The sequence below is a fragment of the Capra hircus genome, chromosome 1 (genome assembly GCF_001704415.2).
Source record: "Capra hircus breed San Clemente chromosome 1, ASM170441v1, whole genome shotgun sequence".
In the NCBI taxonomy this organism is placed as follows: domain Eukaryota; kingdom Metazoa; phylum Chordata; class Mammalia; order Artiodactyla; family Bovidae; genus Capra; species Capra hircus.
The window spans coordinates 149,037,006-149,056,942 of record NC_030808.1 but is presented as its reverse complement, the minus strand read 5'-3'; the positions used below and the strand labels follow the sequence as shown (position 1 = coordinate 149,056,942).

Genomic DNA, 19,937 nt, shown 5'->3' with positions numbered 1-19,937 from the left:
GCTGGGCTACCTACAGCCTTCCGGGTCCTGTATGTTCCTCAGACGTTCGGTTCTGCATGGTCTCTTTGCTTGCTTTGTGAGTATGTTTGTTTCTTAAAATGTTTTCAGGCTTTGTTTGGATAATGATATATTTAATGGTATAAGCAATGGGAGAAATACCAGTGTGTAGATTATAATTTTGTTCTTAATTGTTGGAGATACTATCCCTTATAGAGAATTCTAGGGAACAGACCCCTCACACATGGCCGCTATGAACTTGGTTTTAAATGGCAGTAATTCTGAGCCTTTATACTACTTGTTTTACTTGATGTTTTTTAGGGGCATTTGAGTCTTTCAGTTTTAGTGCATGAATTGCTTTCACTAAAACTTTGAAAGAAAATGCTGCTGAATTAGGATCTTCCTTGGTGGAGAGGTCTTTTTTCCCACGTATTCCTGAGGATGAGTGAAGACTTAGGTTATAATACATAACATTTATGCTATGTTTCTAATGCTGCTAAAAATGAGATGGGCTTTCCCACTGATACATGACGTTTCACGGCGTTATTTTGGGCTGTCTGCTCTGTGTGTGTGCTGAAGTATGGAGAGAGAGGGGCGATTGGCAAAGCGAGGGACTGCGTTAGTCAGCTCCTGCACCTCCAAGTTCCCCAATAAGATCTCTTTCAGAGTGAAATGCCACCCTCACCAGGATTGCCCAGTATGGAACTGGCAACACCTCGCTGGGCCATTAGTCAGTATCACTAACCACGAGTCTTTTCTGAACCCTGAACTGTAAGAGCTGTTCGTTTAAACCGACTTGGCTTCCAGTAGCAAAACAAAAGTTTAAAAAATTGAAAATGAAATTTCTTTTAAGAATACTTGTAAAGGTTTGCTCTTCTTTGCCGTAGGAAAGTATTTGACAAATTGTTTTCTTGTCTGAGGAAAAATGAATCCCACATATAGCAGTTATTAGGGAGTAACTGAGTGATGGCCCCAGTCATCCCCCTTCCTGTTGTTAATCTCAGTAAATAAGGAAATACATCTTTTAAAAGAAAACATCAAATTGTGGTTTCATAAATTTAAAAATGATGGTTCATTTTTTCTGTGGGTGGGGGAGTGGGGAACGTCCAGGCTCTCTCTGCCTAGAATGGCCTAGATTATTACTCTAGATTTTGGGCTTCCATAGGCAACTTGAAATACGTGAGTTTTTCTGTGACTTTTCAGCCCATAAAATGCTGTAATGGTCAAAGTTCTGTACTTTTGAAGATTCTCCTCTCTGCATGTATTTTCCCTTCATGGTGGTGGAATTAGTTTTGTGTCTCAAGATTGGCCTAGTGAGTTTGTCACAGAAGATGGATTTTTTTTTTTTTTAGATGACTTTTAAAAAGACTCTGACTCCTTATTACCAAACCCTCTCTCTGCTATCTGGGGAGGGCAGATGAAATGACTTTTCACATCCTTTCCAGGGCTCTATAGTATTTATGCTGGGCCCAGCAAAGCAACTGGATGAGAAAAATTAAAAAAAATTTTTTTTAACTTTTAAAACAGTTCCTTTGAAAGCTTTCTTTGGTAAGAATTTGTGATTATTCACAAAGTTTGTTTAAAAAAAAGAATTTGTGATTATTACCATTTCATCTTTATACTGGAGCAGTTTGAAGTCATTGGTGGATACTTTTCAGTTACTTTAAGCATAATGAAAGCATATTTTGCTTTCTGCTTTATTTCCTCTCAGGCTCTTTCTCTAATTACTTATCCTGTTAGTTTAAGAATTAACAGTGCAGTATATACGAGCCTCAGGTTTACAAACAAGTTGTGTTTTCAAAGTCTGTGTGCCAAACTGCCTGTTTTCAAACAAACGTGGCCCGTCATTTCTGTCGGTTGGGTTTTCTCCCAGTTCCTATTTGTCCTCCTAGGCCGTGGCACAGGTAAACCATGGATGCTGTCCTGTGGTATCGTTTCTGTCAGATTCCAGCTTGGTGGGTCATGAACGCAGTGGGGACGTACTCAACGTCTCGTTCTACTTCTCCGCTGTTTGACTCAGAATTTAACAGCTTTGTATCAGATACTGCTTAAAAACAGCCATGTTGGACACTTAATAATACTGTGGTGTATATATATCCTTTTTTGTTGCTGTTCAGTTGCTCAGTCCTTTCCTGCTCTTTGAGACCCCATAGACTGCAGCACGCCAAGCTTCCCTGTCCTTCACCATCTTCACCATATATGTCCTTCTCTATACATATCCTTATGGTGAATTAATGAATTTGCACTGGTAGGTTAAGACTTCTCTTATATTTAAGAAAACATTTTTCCTTTTGTAACGACTGTTGAACCGTGCACACAAGTAAAATAAACATTTCATAGAAAATTTCAAATATACAAAAGTAAACAAAATAATGTAATGATGCCCGTAAGTATTCAGCACTCTGTTTCACAGTTTTCCATTCTGGCCAATCTCATTTTATCCTACCCACTCCTCCTCCTGTATGTGTAGTTTTGACCCAGATCCCTGAGCAGATCTCTCATCTGTAAATATTTAGTGTGTATCTTTAAAAGATAAGAACTCTGTTTAAAAATATAAGCAGTGGAATTTCACTCACATCTAAAATAATAAATTCCTTCACATAATTTCTTATACCAGTCAGTAATCCAATTACTAAACAGGCTTTTTAAAAGATGGGTTATATTATCTATGTGTTGTGTTTAAGCTGGAGAAGGCAATGGCAACCCACTCCAGTACTCTTGCCTGGAAAATCCCATGGACGGAGGAGTCTGGTAGGCTGCAGTCCATGGGATCGTTAAGGGTCAGATACAACTGAGTGACTTCACTTTCACTTTTCACTTTCATGCATTGGAGAAGGAAATGGCAACCCACTCCAGCGTTCTTGCCTGGAGAATCCCAGGGATGGGGGAGCCTGGTGGCTGCCGTCTATGGGGTCGCAGAGTCAGACACGACTGAAGTGACTTAGCAGCAGCAGTGCTGTGTTTAAGCATGTTGGTCCTTTCATAAAACAAATGCAAGATGGAAACAACTAGATACAAGCTGTTATAACTTTTTTTGGGAAGTCATCTGTAAAATTGATTTCTGTATGTTTTAAGTGCCATATCTGAGCTCCTGTTCTGAAGATAGCAAGCAACCATTTGTAATATCATGCAGAACAGCCCTGCACATTGAGATACGTGAGTGCCATCCTTTCAGAACTAAACATGAGTTTCTTGCTTCCTCTTTTCTGCGAAGTCCTGGGTTTCCTTTAGCACGGACACTATTGATTTTTGCTTGTATGCTTTCGGTTCGGGTTGATGTTTAGCCTTTGACCCAGCCACTTTCTTACAATAAACAGTTTGTTGATGAGAGCAGCTGCCCAGCAGATTGTTTCCAGATTGTTCTCTCATGGCTGAGGATGCAGTGTGTGCACCTTACGAAGAAGTCGGCTTGAAGCTTGTGGCTTCTACTTCCTACGGCTGTCTGCCTTTGAAGCCAACTGTCAGCCTCTGAACATTTTTCTGTTTATATCCAGTGACGGGGTGTGACTCTGTGGCACTGGAGATCAGACTTCACTTATTACTACCTTGATTATTATTCCCTGAATGAATGATAGCAGCATCTTCTAGAAATTTCTGCCATATGACTGATTCCCGATAGATAGTACAGTAGGAATTCATTGGCATGTGTGGAAATTAAGAGCACTGGGTGTAGGGAAGAGTCCCACTGTGCAGGGAAGTAGACAGGGCATGTTTTATTCTGTGTAGGAGTCCACGCGCCTTGGATATTTAAAGGTTTTCTACATAATTAAGGAATGAGGTAACTTTCAAACCAAGTATTATCTGCTTCATGTTATCTTGCCCTTTCAAAATAAATTTTCATATTCATCTTATTTTCAAAGGACAATATTCCTTTTTTCGTTGTTGTTGTTAATGCAAGTGACAGGTACCCTAGTGATGTGGATGCGTTTCTGTGACTCAAAGGCACACCTTAGTTTGGATTTTTGCTGCTTCCCTAATCACTGCCCAGCTGTCACCTAGAATGGCCCGTCTGCTTGTAGCAACCTTCATTAAGGCAAGGTCAGAACTTTCGGCATTGGAGCCAATACTTTTTACTAAACTGGCCACCAGGGGCTGCTGTCAGAATGGTGCGGCTGAGCTCACCTCCCTAGAGGCAAGTTTACTTTTTTCTACAACCAGTAAATTTTGCTAAGCTACCAATCCTGGTTTCAAAACTCAGGTCTCACTACACAGCCTCCAGTCACCAAGCAATGCTTACGGCTGTATCCCTTCCAGCCAGCTATTACGTAGAGCCTGGACCCAATTCAAGACCTAAGATTAAGACTTGTGTGTTTTTCATTCGGTGCCAATAAGCTGTTATTAATACACTGATTCCACGTATACTGAAAGGCTTCATGAAATGCAGTGGGGTTTGTGCTCAGGAAAGAACGTCCTTCGCTTGGACTGCTCAAGCTTCAGGCCTCTGGAGGCACAGCCTGTGACAGTCAAAATCGGGTTTTTCAGGGAGGTGTTCTTGCCTGAAGTGACCTTAGCAAACTAGCCCTCGTGCAGACTGCGTGAAGGGTTGTGCTGATCCAACTAAGATGCGGGTGCTAGAAGGTATTCTTGATGGTTGTTTGTTTTTTTTTCTCTTTTTAAACAAAGGCTGCGTCTTTGATGATTCCAAGATTAACAGCAGAACAAAAATATCCAGTGAATGTTGGAACTAGCCGAGGTCTTAGAGAGCTTTTGGAGCAAATCCCTTTGTTTCTCCTCAACTTTTTGTTTAAAAAAATAAGTAAAGAAAGGATGAAAAATAGTACACAAATCTCATGTAACTTTTACCTAGTAGATTCACCACTGGTTAACGTTTTACCGCAATTTATTAATAAAGAGAGTTTGTGTTTTTCAAAAGATGTGTGTCTTCAAGTAAAACACAAAGCATAGAACTTGTTACTTATGACAGTATGAGCTACCACATTTTTGTTTACAGGAGTTGGTAAGAGAGTGCCACTAATTTCCACTTGGACCTGGGCTTATTTTCTTTATTTGAAGTAAAACCAGTAGCCTACTGGTTCGTAACGGTTCTGTATAGCTGGTCATTGCCGTACTGGGCTATGGGCACATCCGATCCTCACAATGGGCCAGCAAGTAGAAAATTTTTAGAATATATCTTTAAAAAGTCCTAAATTATGGAACATAAAGCATCTTAGAGCCACATGCTTTGAGGACAACTAGTTGATCTTTTATGCTCAGCACAGGACTTCTCAACCCTGATCTAGGAAAATTCTAGTGATAACCATGTTACGTATACAGGATTTACAATTTTTCTTTCAGTTTTTCATCCGAATATTGTGACTTGGAACCTTACATCTGACTGCTTACTTTTATATGAAGGTTAAAAAAATTTTGGGGGGGGGTAGTGCACAAATTGGAGAAGGTAATGGCAAGTCACTCCAGTACTCTTGCCTAGAAAATCCCATGGACGGAGGAGCCTGGTAGGCTGCAGTCCATGGGGTCGCTAAGAGTCGGGCATGACTGAGCAACTTCACTTTCACTTTTCACGTTCATGCATAGGAGAAGGAAATGGCAACCCACTCCAGTGTTCTTGCCCGGAGAATCCCAGACAGCGGAGCCTGGTGGGCTGCCGTCTATGGGGTCGCACAGAGTCGGACACGACTGAAGCAACTTAGCAGCAGCAGCAGCAGCAGCAGTGCACAAATGCTGTTGTAGTCTATGAATATCTGTCTACCCTATTAAACTGTAATACAAGATCATTTGAAGGCAAGGACCATATGTTGTTAATCTTTGTATCCCTTTTCCAGTATTTTGCCTGTAGTAGGCATTTAATTAAGTGTGTTTTGTTTGAAAACTTAAAAAATGTTTTGGCGTTTCCCACTAAAGTATGGTGAAACACATCTTCCATTCCTGTGTCTGGGAGAGCCGACAAGCCTTGGGGGACAGGCCAACAGTAAACAGCCCACCAGGCTCAGACTGGCTGCCCGGTTCAATCTAGCTGTCACCCTTTATCCAGGTGTGATGGGGGCTTCATAAACATCACATTAAACAGTTTAAAAGAATCAGCTGTTGATATACCAGAGCAAGACTGACAAAATGGAGCTTCAGAAAAAAGTTGCAATAGTTTTATCTGTTATTAAGGTGCTTTCCAGTTTAGAAACTATAACTAAGTACACACTGACTCATCAGCTAGCTGCTCCTTCCCATCAACTAGTCAAGCTTCCTAAAACGCAGATTTTATACCGTCTCCTTGGAATGCTTGCTTGCGGATCTGTCCTCTCCTTGTAGGGCAGAAGGGAATGCCTTCACTGGCCCTTTTTTCCCCCTCCAATGTAGTATCCTCTGGGACTCTAAATTTTCCAGTGTCATGTACAAAAACAGTTGACCAAATGAGGTTTTGCTAAAATAAATGGACTGGAGTAGAAAGCTCTCTCTGCCTTCTCTGAATCATCCTCATACTGGCCACCTCTCTCTTTGCAGGCAACATGTATATTTTAATTTTGGAATCCTAGAGAGGATGTTCCAGTTTTAACTTGAGCATTTAGCATTTGGGACAAAGCACTCACCCTTGAATGTTAAAGGTGAAAGGGGAGCTGGGGTTTTTCTCGTTGTCAAAAGAAAGCCTCCCAGCTAGTCCGGAGCAGAGCTGTGGACTATTCTGTGCTGGTTATCTCCTGCTCCCACACACAGTGCTCCAGAGAGGTCAAAGCCAGGCAGCGAATGACAGGCAGGTAGTTTGGGATGAGTTGCTGGGGCGGAGGGGGAGCCTTCTGATGATTCAAAAGAGCCTAGCGCTCTAGACTTGCTGCTCGCCCCAACATGGCTGAGGTGGGGAACGGTCACATCCGTATGTGCGCCTGCGCGCGTGTACGTGCCTGCATGCGTGTGCGCCAGTCAGAACGTGCCCCTCGGGGAGGCGCGATGGGCAGCCCCACTCGCGTTCCAGCTCGCGGCCTGGGCTCCCACCCGGAGCTTTCTTGGCTTCCCAGCCAACACTCGTAGCTCCGTTAGGAGCCTGTTTGTGTTGGCCTCGGACAAATGGCGGGCGTTTTACACCGGCAAGGCTTAATGAAGGCTCTGGAGATTTCTACGGATGTTGAACCCCAAACCCACGGGCCCCGTCAGTGGAAGTTAGCGCCTCTGGAGTAGAAGCGGTGGTTGAGCTCCAACCCAGAACGCCTCCCTTTTCTTTTAGTGCCGCCCACGGCTCGCTCTCTCTCTTTTTATTTTTTTGGTCTCCGCACTTGCAGAATAGATTTCACCTCTAAAATGAGCCCATTTGGCCCAGCGGAGGTGTGATGCCTATAAAACCAGCCTTGTTAGAAATGACTTATTCATTACCTCTGTTTTATGGGTCCACCCCAGCCTTTTGTGGTCTTCGCTAGTTGGCAGGTAACAAAAAAAGCAGTAAACCCGTGGCCTTTCAGAGCCTGAGCCTGAGAGAAACTTTTACATAATAAAGGGAATACAGGTTTTAATAGACATTTATTGAGTGCCTACTGTGTCCCAGGCCTTGGGGACCGGAAATGACCGTGACAAGTTCGACTCAGGGGAGGAGCCCCCCCCATGCCTGAGATTTGGATCTCGGATGCCCTTCGTCATAAATCCCTTGGTGCTGTGGAGTTACCATTCGAAGTGGGATCTGATGAAAGCGGTTGTGTCCACTCTCAGCACTTGTGTTGGCCACTGTCCAGTTTAAACTGTCCACTTGTTCTCTGGGTGCCTTCCCAGGCCCTGGTTGTCCTGGCAGTGGGTGAGAGAGGTGAGGGGTTCCTCTCCACCCTCTCTGCTCACAGCCCCTGTGGGTGCCCTCTCCTCTTGCTCCTCCTCTGTGCCTGTAGCTGGTCCACGTGTTCCCCAGCCCCGCTGCTTTGATTCTCTTAGCTCTGCCCACAGTTCCTTAAGTAGCCCTTCCCTTGAACTCTAGAATATGCCATCTCTTTCTGGCTGAAACCAGAGAGCAATGAACAGGTAATTCACTTAAATGATAAAAATTTTGTTTCTTTGTGAAAATGTCCTCATCTGGGCCTGAGTAGCCATGAAATTAAAAGACACTTACTCCTGGAAAGAAAAGCTATGACCAACCCAGACAGTATACTAAAAAGCAGAGACATTACTTTGTTGCAAAGGTCCGTCTAGTCAAAGCTATGGTTTTTCCAGTATATGCATGTGAGAGTTGGACCATAAAGCTGAGTGCTGAAGAATTGATGTTTTTGAATTGTGATGTCAAAGGTCCGTCTTGTCAAAGCTATGGTTTTTCCAGTAGTTCTGTATGGATGTGCGAATTGGGTAATAAAGAAAGCTGAGTTCCGAAAACTTTGATGCTTTTGAACTGTGGTGTTGGAGAACACTGTTGAGAGTCCCTTGGACTGCAAGGAGATCAAACCAGTCCATCCTAAAGGAAATCAACCCTGAATATTCATTGGAAGGACTGATGCTGAAGCTGATGCTCCGATCCTTTGGCCACCTGATGCAAAGAACTGACTCATTAGAAAAGACCCTGATGCTAGGAAAGATTGAAGGCAGGAGAGAAGGGGATGACAGAAGATGAGATGGTTGGATGGCATCACTGACTCGATGGACATGAGTTTGAGCAAGCTCCAAGGGAGTTGGTGATGGACAGGGAAGCCTGGCGTGCTGCAGTCCATGGGGTCGCAAAGAGTCGGACACGACTGAGCAACTGAACTGAACTGAAGGAGGCACAGTTGACCCAAACTTCTTCAGATTCAGGTTTCTCTTACCAAATATTCTAACTTTGCTCACCACCCAGTCTCCCTCCCATGCCACCTCAGCTCCAAGCCACATCTCTTTTATCACTGCTTCATAGTTGCATATTATATTGAGTTTATATCTTTCTTTGTGATGCCTTAGGTATTTTGATTACAGTAAACAGGCTTCTCCTATGTTGCTTCATTTTGGATTAGCTCTTCTTACTGAGGATGGTGGGATAGAAATTAGAGCAATGAATTAGGAGCCAGATTTGGTTTTGTGGATTCAAATTCCAGCTCTGTGACTTACTGACTGTGTGGTTTCGAAAATCTAAGGTTCCATTTCTTCTTCTGGAGATGGTGATAATAGTGCTGTGGCATTGCTAGTGAGGGTTGGGATCCTTGTCTAAAGCCCCAGTGCTCTGCATAGAGTGAGTGAGCACTTCCATACGGTGTATGTAGCCTAGTACCTGATGAAGACAACCTAAAATCATTCCATGAGAGATATTGCCAATCATTTGTCTGCCTAGGTGAAAAGTTACTCTGGAAAAGACTTGTAAGAAGTCACTCTAGTGGCTTCCCTGGTGATTTGTGGGTAAGGCAAGGAGGAACCCTGGGAAAAGCCTTGTCAGGGCTCCATCCATCTACCAACCCCGTAGTTACGGGGCTGCCTCTCCACTTCATCTTATGCAGTGCAAATCGGCAGGGGGCAGTGGCCTGGCTGCAGAGAAGACCGGAAGCTTCTGGGGAGAATACAGCTTGAGATCTTGATCCCCTTCTCTTTAAAAAATTTTTGGTAAACTTTAATGTCAAGTTTCATGGCAAATAGATGGGGAAACAGTGGCAGACTTTATTTTTTGGGGATCCAAAATCAGTGCAGATGGTGACTGCAGCCATGAAGTTAAAAGACGCTTACTCCTTGGGTGGAAAGTTGTGACCAACCTAGACAGCATATTAAAAAGCAGAGACATTACTTTGCCGACAAAGGTCCATATAGTCAAAAGCTATGCTTTTTCCAGTAGTCATGTATGGATGTAGGAGTAGGACCATAAAGATGGCTGAGCACCAAAGAATTGATGTTTATGAACTGTGGTGTTGGAGAAGACTCCTGAGAGTCCCTTGGACTGCAAGGAGATCCAAGCAGTCCATTCTAAAGGAGATCAGTCCTGAGTGTTCATTGAAAGGAACAAAACTCAAATACTTTAGCCACATGATGCAAAGGGCTGACTCATTTGAAATGGCCCTGATGCTGGGAAAGACTGAAGGCAGGAGAAGAAGGGGATGACAGAGGATGAGATGGTTGGATGGCATCACCGACTCAATGGACATGAGTTTGGGTAAACTCTGGGAGTTGGTGAAGGAAAGGGAAGCCTGGTGTGCTGCAGCCCATGGGGTCGCAAATAGTTGGACACAACTGAGCGACTGAACTGAACTGAACTGAACGTCAAATTTGTTATTTTAACCATTTTCAGCTGTACTGTTCAGTGGCATTAATTATACTCACGGTGCAACCACTCCACTATTTTGGAAACTTTCTCATCACCCCAAACAGAAACTCTATACCCGTTAATCAGTAACTTCTCATTTTCTCTCCACTCAGCTCCTGGTAACCTTTATTCTACTTTCTGTTTCTGTGAATTTACTTTTTCTAGATATTTCACAAAAGTGGAATCATACAATATTTGTACTTTTGTGTCTGGCCTCTTTCACTCAGCATAATATTTTCAAGGTTCATTTATGTCATAGTGTCTATCAGAACTTGATTTCTTTTTATGCTTGAATAATACATGTACATGCACTGGGGTATTTTTTATATACATATGTGTGTGTGTATATATATACACACAGGAGTATTTTATATATATATATACATACATACTGGAATATATATGTGCACACACACACTGGAGTATTTTATTTATACATGTACACAGGTACACACTGAAGTATTTTTTATATATACACACACTGGAATATTTATATTTTATGTATATATATATACACGGTGGAATATTTATATATATGTATTTTATGTATATATACACACACTGGCATATTTATATATATATGCATATGTGCAATGGAGTATTTTATGTATATATGTACACATGCACACACTGGAGTATTTTATGTGTATATATATATATATACACACACTGGAATATTTATATATATGTATGCATGCATGCCGTGGAGTGTTTTATGTATATATGTACATACACCACATTTTGTTTAACCATTCATCTGTCCATCCTTTGACTGATGTGGGTTGTTTCTACCTTTTGGCTATTGTGAACAGTGTTGCTCTGAACATTGGTGTTGCTGAGGTATGTGTTTGAGGAAGCTTCTGCTTCCCACTCTTTTGAGTATATACTTGGAGATGGCTGGGTTATATATTGATACTCTAACACTTTGAGGAACTGCCAAACTGGACCCCTTGTATTTTGAGAATCAGCATTGCCGGAAGCACTCTGATGAATTATTACTTGGGGACCTAACTGGAAAGAAGCATCATCAGGGGCCCCACAGGAAATCTTGCTGGCTTGGTTCAAGATTTCATGCCGGGGCTGAGGTGGATGGTCTCAGTCCCAGATGCTTAGGAGTAGAAGAGGCAGCGGCCAAGAGTCCAGCTGGAGAGTGTGTCCCCACATAATGAGGGTAGTGCTCCTGGGCCGGGAGCACGTGTGGGAAAGTGTGTCCATTTCTTTCAGAGATGTTTCGTGTATCTGGGATCATTTTGGCCCTTGGGTGTCTGTGGGTGACAGTTGCCTGGATGCTTGTGGGAACAGACTGCTTTCAGCAGCGAGTCACTGAAGCTCATTCTGGGGGTGACAGTGTTGGAATCAGTGACTGAGCATATTTGGGGGTGCAGGAAGGTTGGGGGCCTTGGACATCCAAGCAGGGGAGCAGTGCCATCCAAGGAGGAATCCGACTGCCATCAGACTGCAGTGGGTCGGATGGAGTGGAGACAGCAGAAGGGTCTTCACGGGGGACCAGTCACCTAAGGAGGAACTCACTCATCTCAGACCCTGCCTGAGGCTTTGCTCTGCTTGGTTCTGGTGGTCAGAATAAAAGTTTACCCTGAAGGCTGCCACATGAACAGTCCTTGCTTTAAATGAGATCAGGACCAAAAACAGTCTTGCTTTTTCAAGAGTGTCATCTTTTTTTTTTTTTTGGCCATGCTTTGAGGCTTGTGGGATCTTAGTTCCCTGACCAGGGATCAAATTCATGATGCCTGCAGTGGAAGAACGGAGCCCTAACCACTGGACCACCAGGGAATTTGCAGGAGTGTCGTCTTTTGATTGTAAAAATCTTCTATGCTGTGTGCCTTCATCACTTGTGTGAAGATACTGAGTGAATGTGAAATTGTCTGGGAATATTTTGTTTGTAAAATACCAGTAGTAAGAATTTTTAAAAATAAATTCTTCTACTCCTGTGTATTCTGATGTTTGAGAATGGAAACATCCATTAAAAAAACTTGTACTCTGTGTCTTTGTAGATTCATTTTTTTCTGATTTACCCACTCATAAGGTTATAATGTTGCCTAGCAACTTACAATGTTATGGCTGAAGCGCAACTAATCTGATTATTTACAGTGGGACATATGTGTCTCCGAGATTGAAAACCTTTAAAGGTTAAGATCAATTATTTAGTGTTTCTTGGGAAAAGGAGCACAGAACGCAGAGGTGGTAATAAGTATTTTGAATCCAGTGCTGAGTTAGAGGGATGGCTATGTTTCACCCATGGAGTCTTGCTAGGTGGATAAAATTTGGCAGCTAAAACAAGGGAGGGGGTGGAATGGCTCTAACATACCTGGACATAGCATACTGGACACCTCTGATCTTAGTTGTACCCCATGTATCAGATGTTACGATATGTTAACTAACTATGGAATAGTCACTTGTGTGTATTTTCACTAAATGTGAATTTAAGCATTTATTTCTTCAGAACTAGGGACAGTGGTGTTCTTTTTGGACATTAATGGATACAGAGTCTTGTGGATTTTAGTTGCTGTTTAGTGTTGCCTAAGATTGTTGCTGGGTGTGGCTGATATTCAAGGAAATGTACTTATTTATGGGTAGGATTTGATGTACATACATGCTGGAGTAACTGTCATTAAAGACGAACATTTCCAGAATCCCACAGAATTCTCTTGTGCTGTTTCTCATTCAGTTCTCATCTACTCTCCCACCCCCATGCTCATACTTGGGCAATCACTGATCTGCTTTCTATCATTATCAGTTAGACTGGTCCTTTCCAGTACTTCATGTAAGTTGAATCACACAATACATACTCTTTTGTCTTTTTAAATTTAAATTTTAATCAGACTTATGTTTTTGAGATTCATCCATTTTGTTGCCTTCTGAGTAGGTCATTTTTATTGCTGAGTAGTGTTCCAATGTATAGATCTGCTGTGACTTATTTATCTGTTTTCCTATTAGTGGACATTGGGTTGTTTGCATTTTTTTTTTTTTTTTTACTATTATGAGTAAATTTTCTATGGCCATTCATATACAAGTCTTTGTGTTTTGGTGTGTGTTTTCATTTCTTTTGGTTAATTTCCTAGGAATCGAATTTCTGGATCATATGGCATGTGTATGTTTGGTTTGATAAGGAACTGCCGAATTGCTTTGCAAAATTGTTGTACCATTTTATTTTCCCATTGGTAATGTATGAGTTTCAGTTACTTCACATCTTTGCCAACACTAGATACTGTCAGAACTAAGAAATTTAACCATTTTAATGGGTGTGTAGAGGTATCCCGTGGTTTTACTTTGTATTTCCCTGGTGCTAAACGATGCCGAGCACTTTTAATATGCTCTTTGGCCATCTGATATTTTCTTTTGCGTAACGTCTTTTCAAATCTTTTTGCTGCTGTTCTAAGTTGAATTGTTTTCTTATAATTATGTTTAAGAGTGTTTTTTGGAGGGCTTTCCTGGTGTCTCAGTGTTAAAGAATCTACCTGCCAATGCAGGCGACGCAGGTTCGATCCCTGATCTGGGAAGATCCCACATGCCGAGGAGCAGGTACGCCCATGCGCCTCTAGTACTACACCTGTGCTCTAGAGCCTGGGAGCCCGCAACTACTGAGCCCACATGCCCCCGAGCCCGTGCTCCACAACAAGAGAAGCCGCCACAATGAGAGGCTGAGCAGCGCAACTAGAGTAGCCCCCACTCAACACAGCCAAAAATAAATAAAATCATTTTTTTAAAGTGTTTTTTTGTTGTTGTTGTTTTTGTTTTGCATTCTGGATACAAGTCCTTTGTCAGATATGTGTATTAAGAATAGTTACTCTCAGTTTATTGTCTTTTCATTTTTCTTAACATTAATCCTTGAATGGCAGCAGTTCTTAGGGTTCTTAATTTTTATAAAGTCTAGTTCTTTTTTTCTATGAGAGTTCACACTCCTTTCTTTCAGAGAAAAGATTTATTAATACTAATCCTAAGATCAGAAAATTTTCCTCCTCTATTTTATTAGTTTTACAGCATTACATTTGGACCTGCTTACATATAGGTCTATGTTTCATTTCAAGTTAATTTTAGTATACCTGTAAGGGTTAAATTTTGGTGGTTTTCTTTTTTTTTTTTTTTTTTGCATATGTCCCCTTGTTTTAGTACCATGTATTGAAAAGATGATTCTTTTTCAGGTGAATTAACTTGTTGAAAATCAATTGAACATACATGTGTGGCCCTATTTCTGGACTTTATTCTGTTTTTAGTAATATATGTCTATCTGTAAGCCAGTACAGTGGGCTTCCCTGGTGACTCAGTGGTAAAGAAGCCACCTATGATCCCTGGTCGGGAATTTTCCCTGGAGAAGGAAATGGCAACCCATTCCAGTGTTCTTGCCTGGCAAATCTCATGGATAGAAGAGCCTGACAGGCTATGGCCCATGGGGTCGCAAGAGTTGGACATGACCTAGTGACTAAACCACCACTACCACCACCAAGCCAATACCATACTGTCTTGATTACTACAGCTTTATAATGTCTTGAAGTCAGATAATGGAAATCTTTTAACTTTTTTCTTCCCCGAATTGTTTTGGTCATTCTAGGCCTATTCTATTTCTGTTTAAGTTTTAGAAATAGCTTATCAACATCTACAAAAGAAAGCTTGCTAGGACGTTGATGGGAATTGCATCAAATCTGTAGATCAAATTGGAGAAGAATTGATGGCTTAATAATATTGAGTGTTCTAATCCATGAACATAGTATATCTCTTCAGTTATTTAGGACTTATTTAAGTTTTCAGTGTTTTCATAGTTTGTGGTATACAGGTCTGGCACATATTTTAATTTCTACCTAAATGTTTTACATCTGTTGATGCCATTGAAAATGATGTTTAAATAAAATTTAGGCTTCAGATATTCATGGCTAGAAATAAACCCAGTTTTTATACTGACCTTATATTTTGCAACCTTGCTGAAAACTAAGTTACTAGTTCTAGTAGTTTTTTTTGGGTGGATTCCTTGGGGTTTTCATATCATGTGTGACATGTCCCAATAGGAAACAAAGGCACATTCACCTTCCTTGAGAATAGCTAGTGTTTCCCTAGTGCTGTGGTGAATTCAAAGGGGCCAGCATTTATGTGACTATAAAACGTTGTTTTTGGTTCCACTTAAATTGTATTTAAATAGCCTGAAATCTTAGAGAAAAGTAAATACTAAATTCTTAAAGTTCAAATGTTAAAAAAATATTAATTAGAAGGTTTTTATGAATTTCATTGGGGTGGAATTTGATAGCAGTTGTTTTATTTTCAACAGAACTGATTTAACAATTTCACATTTCTTTTTGATGCATATTATATCCATTTCAAGGCCATCTCTTATCATTGCCTTTTCTGGGTTTTCCCTCTTTGATGTACCTATTTATGTCTGTTACTTGTGGGACTTTATTTTGGTATGGAATTTAATGTGCATTTATACAATGAATGCTTATTAAGCATGCAATGTCCACTTGGTACCAGGTGCCATGGATACAGTTGGGAGCAAGACAGAAACACACATTTGTTGTCTTTATGGAGCTTATGTTCTATTCTAGCAAAACAGTGGGACATTGAGTAAATAGTTGTACGAACTATGGAATTACAGTTTGAAAAGTGCTATAAAGTCATTAAAGTTTATGAAGGATAGTCCTAACCTAGACAGGCTGTGGGTCAGAGAAGTCTTCCTGAAAGCGGTGACATTTTTGCACTCTCTGGTAGTTGTGTTTAAAGATTTAGGTAGATTTGGGGGGTAGAGGATTGTTAATACTACTTATGTCTACCCATTTGCCTTGATATATATGATCCAAACTTTTTTCTTCAATAGCATTTTTATACTCTCTTAGTGGTCATTGGTAGAGTCAAGCCAAGATTCATTAATTCATTCCTTTTCCTTATATGTGTTAGCAGCTACTTCTGTAGCTCTTAAGTCATCATTGTAACTTACGTCCTTTTATAGCATATACCAGGTGGAATTCCTTCAAACAGGTAGTAATTTTGATATTTCTTGGGACCAGAATTTTATCTCTTGTCCAGGGACAATAGGGGTGGAGGGGAGCCTAAATACTACCCTTGTGTGCTTAGTTTTACTCGATGGCTACAAGTTGCATTTGAATATAGTGAGTATAAATATTTAGGAGAATTATAGATGGTATATAGTTATATTTTTTAAGAGGTTCTTCACCTCACTTTGTATCTTTTTAGGTTCTCCTTTTTTTCTGAGTAACTTACTTTGCCCTGATTAAGTCCTAAAAGTTATATGAAAGAAGTATAAGGTTAAAAATAAAAACCTCCTGTACCTTGCCTACTCCAGTTTTAATTTCTTTTGCATATTTGTACATCTCTATGTGTTTCTTTCAAAAACAGTTTATTAGATGAATGATGTGTAGATGGCCAATCGGATAATTTGCTCCAGAGGTGGTTCCCTGCTTTCTTCCTGTTCTGAAAGTTCTACCTGGTGCTGGCTGTTTCTTTTTGGTTTCATCTTGACTTTCATTGACTTTGAATAGAGAAGAATCACATTACCTACACCTGTTGAATAACTGTTTACCTCCCTGCTTGAGTTAATGAAAACCAAGTTAGTTAAGAAGTGTTTATTTTTCAGATTATTTTACATCTCTCTCTCTGTGTGCGTGATTTAACCTATCCACTGATGTGTCTTTAGCTTGTGCAGTGCCCTTATAACATCCAGCTGTTCAGTGTGTTGAAGGAAATTCAGATTTGTTTTCACACACACACACTTGAAGATTCTTGTGCTATAAAATGTCTCACCCTCTGGATTTCTTCTGATCACTTCCTTCTGAAACCATTTAACTTGTTCCTCTAGCCTCTGTGTTTTCTGCAAAGGGGAACTGAGTTTTAAAGGTTCATCAAGTGAATTTAGTTAGTTAAATGAAATTTCATCATTGAAGCTGCTTCTGTTAGGCATGCAGAGCTTTGGGACAGACCCTGGATGCTAACAGAAGGCCTCGTCTCCTCTTTGGAAGTGCCTGGCATTTGTGTGAAGAGGGCCCAGGAGTTCAGATCAGCACTTCCTGTAACAGATTTTAATATGTTTTGTGTCGGCCCCTTGGGATGCTGACTTCCCCACCTGAATCCTCTGATGCTCCACCCCAGGGGGAGGCCCCGGGTCTCCCAGGGTCCAAGAGGAAGTTGCAGCTTCTTGGGAGGTAGGATAGAGAGTTCCGTACTAGGTTAGGTTGTAAGTACTGGACTTCTGCCTTCCCCTCCACGGACTACATTTGGGGTAAAGCGAAAGCATCTTGGGTACTCCATTCCTTTCACTGTTGGTGACCTGTCAGCGGCTGGTGGAGGTCCTGCAGAGGCTGAGAGGGAATGCTCTAGTATCTTAGTACTTTGTCTCCTGTGACTTTTCACCTAGATAATGAATTTCTTTGAGAGCTGGATGTATAAGGTTAAAAACTTTCTGTAAAATGTATAGAGGCCTAGAGGATCACTAATGAACTCTAGAACTGGAAAGGAAGGACTTTTGAGAATTTAGGATCTAGTGTAGGATAGAAATGTGCCTATTTCCCTGGATCTTGCTTTCTGAACCAGCTCATATTTTTATAACATAGGTATACTTAGTGTTGTTTTTGGAGAAGGCAATGGCACCCCACTCCAGTGCTCTTGCCTGGACAATCCCATGGACGGAGGAGCTTGGTGGGCTGCAGTCCATGGGCTCACTAAGAGTCTGACATGACTGAGTGACTTCACTTTCACTTTCATGCATTGGAGAAGGAAATGGCAACCCACTCCAGAAGTGGAGAATCCCAGGGACTGGGGATCCTGGTGGGCTGCCGTCTATGGGGTCGCGCAGAGCCGGACACGACTGAAGTGACTTGGCAGCAGCAGTGTTGTTGTTTAGTTGCTAAGTCGTGTCTGACTCTTTTGTGACCCCATGGACTGTAGCCCGCCAGACTCTTCTGTCCATGGAATTCTCCAGGCAAGACTACTGGAGTGGGTTGGCATTTCCTTCTCCAGGGCATCTTCCCCACCCTGGGATTGAACCCAAATCTCTTGCACTGGCAAGCGGATTCTTTCCCACTGAGCCACCAGGAAGCCCATACTTAGTGTACTCATTGTCTATTGTATGGTAGTTTTTATGTTCAGAATATGTTAACCTAGCTTTTATTGGTCATGAATTAGGAAGTACTTCTCTTACCAAAGTGGCATTTTAAGGGAGAGCTACCATCATCTAATGTAATGCCAAATTATGACCTTCCCACTTCTTTCTTTATGGCACAGGAAATCCGGGATCCTCTTATGCAGTGGCTGCAGAAACATGTGGATCCTGAAGGAGTAATAAGATCCAGCAAGCTCTCCCTGAAATTCATTTCATCCTACACGTCTGAAATAGAAATCACCCCATCCGCCATACCCGTGGTGACTGACACGGAGTCCTTCTCATCAGAAAACTTTGACTTCGAGATCTACCGACAAAACCTGAAGACAAGGAAACTTGGAAAAGTCATTCTGTTTGCCGAAGTGACGCCCACCACAATGAGTCTTCTGGATGGGTAAGTCCTGGCCAGGCTGGTTTCTGTATTTGCTTGGAGGACCCCAGATATCTTGATGGTTCTCTCCAACCAGCGCTCAGGGAGAGGGAGGAAGATTTAGAGCAATAACTTAATGCTATGCTTAAAGCAATAGCTTATTCATAACTTAATCATGAAGATTAGATCGATGACTCTTTAATATACCACTAGCAATACACTTGTCTGTAGATGGAGAAATTACAGTTCTTGGGTCAGAGATCTGTGTTTTAAAGAATGAGGGACTTCTGTGCCTTGTGTCTGTCTTCCTTTAATCTGACCTTTCATAATGTCTTTGGGAAAAACAATATTATGAAAAAAAGGTGTTTGACAGGTGGCGCTATTGTTCACGTTGCCATTTTACTCTGTTGTAACTAGCGTTGAGATGTTATAACCAGTTTAAGATGTTTGCAGAGTATTAGCATAGCAAATTTGAACCATGTAAGCTGTGTTCAGTTGAAATAAACAGGAGCTTTGTACGTACCTGTTTTGGTATGTTGCTATCCAATGCATTTTTAAAGCACTCTGTAATCCCACTGGGATGTTGGAAATTCAGTCTTATTTCAAGTTTTCCTTCTTATTTCTTCTGTTTCATGGACTTTGATTAAAGGTTAAACAATGGGAAACAGATGAAAGGTTAATTTTAAACTCCAATTAGTCTCTATTAATTAATACTTTTATGTTGAGATAGTTTAAAAAGTAGGGTTATAGAGGGCATGAATCTTCCTTCAACATGGGACTAAAATTTGAGGAACGTTAAGACTGCAAAATCCCCCACCCCCTTCATGGTTTCTGGGCACTTTCACCTGTGGAACCGCATAATTAGGCAGATACATAATTCAGCATGTGGAACGTATGGAAATATTTTGGCTTTTCTTCTGAACAATAATTTCTGGAATTTGCTAGTATGTTGATATAAGCTGATGAGATAATTTTAGGATTTCGTGACTCCCATGCTCAGTCATGGGAACAGCAATTTTAGTGTATGTACAGGATGTAGAAACAGCGTTACTATAGGGGAATTAGCAGTGAGGAGACAAAGTGGAAAGGGGAATATGAGCAATGGCAATGAATAGGTCTTGTCTCCCGAGTTGTTTTGTGTTTTTTTTTTTTTTTAATTTCAATGTTGCCATTGTCTCCTGCCTCCACTCCCCAATCTTTGGTGTTCCCATAGAGAACAAAAAGCCTGTATTTGTAAGGAGCAATTATTGCTTGCTTGTACAAACTCTATGATAATCTTT

The 19,937-nt window shown here is 41.3% G+C and overlaps 1 protein-coding gene across 1 annotated transcript in view; it reads left to right on the top strand.

The window, feature by feature from the left end:
* HLCS (holocarboxylase synthetase) overlaps positions 1-19,937 on the top strand; it is a 193,182-nt gene that overhangs the window by 44,239 nt on the left and 129,006 nt on the right. The window contains exon 6 of the mRNA XM_018052778.1: positions 18,410-18,681. Coding sequence (XP_017908267.1) covers positions 18,410-18,681 — 272 coding nt within the window. The remainder of the gene's footprint in view (positions 1-18,409; positions 18,682-19,937) is intronic.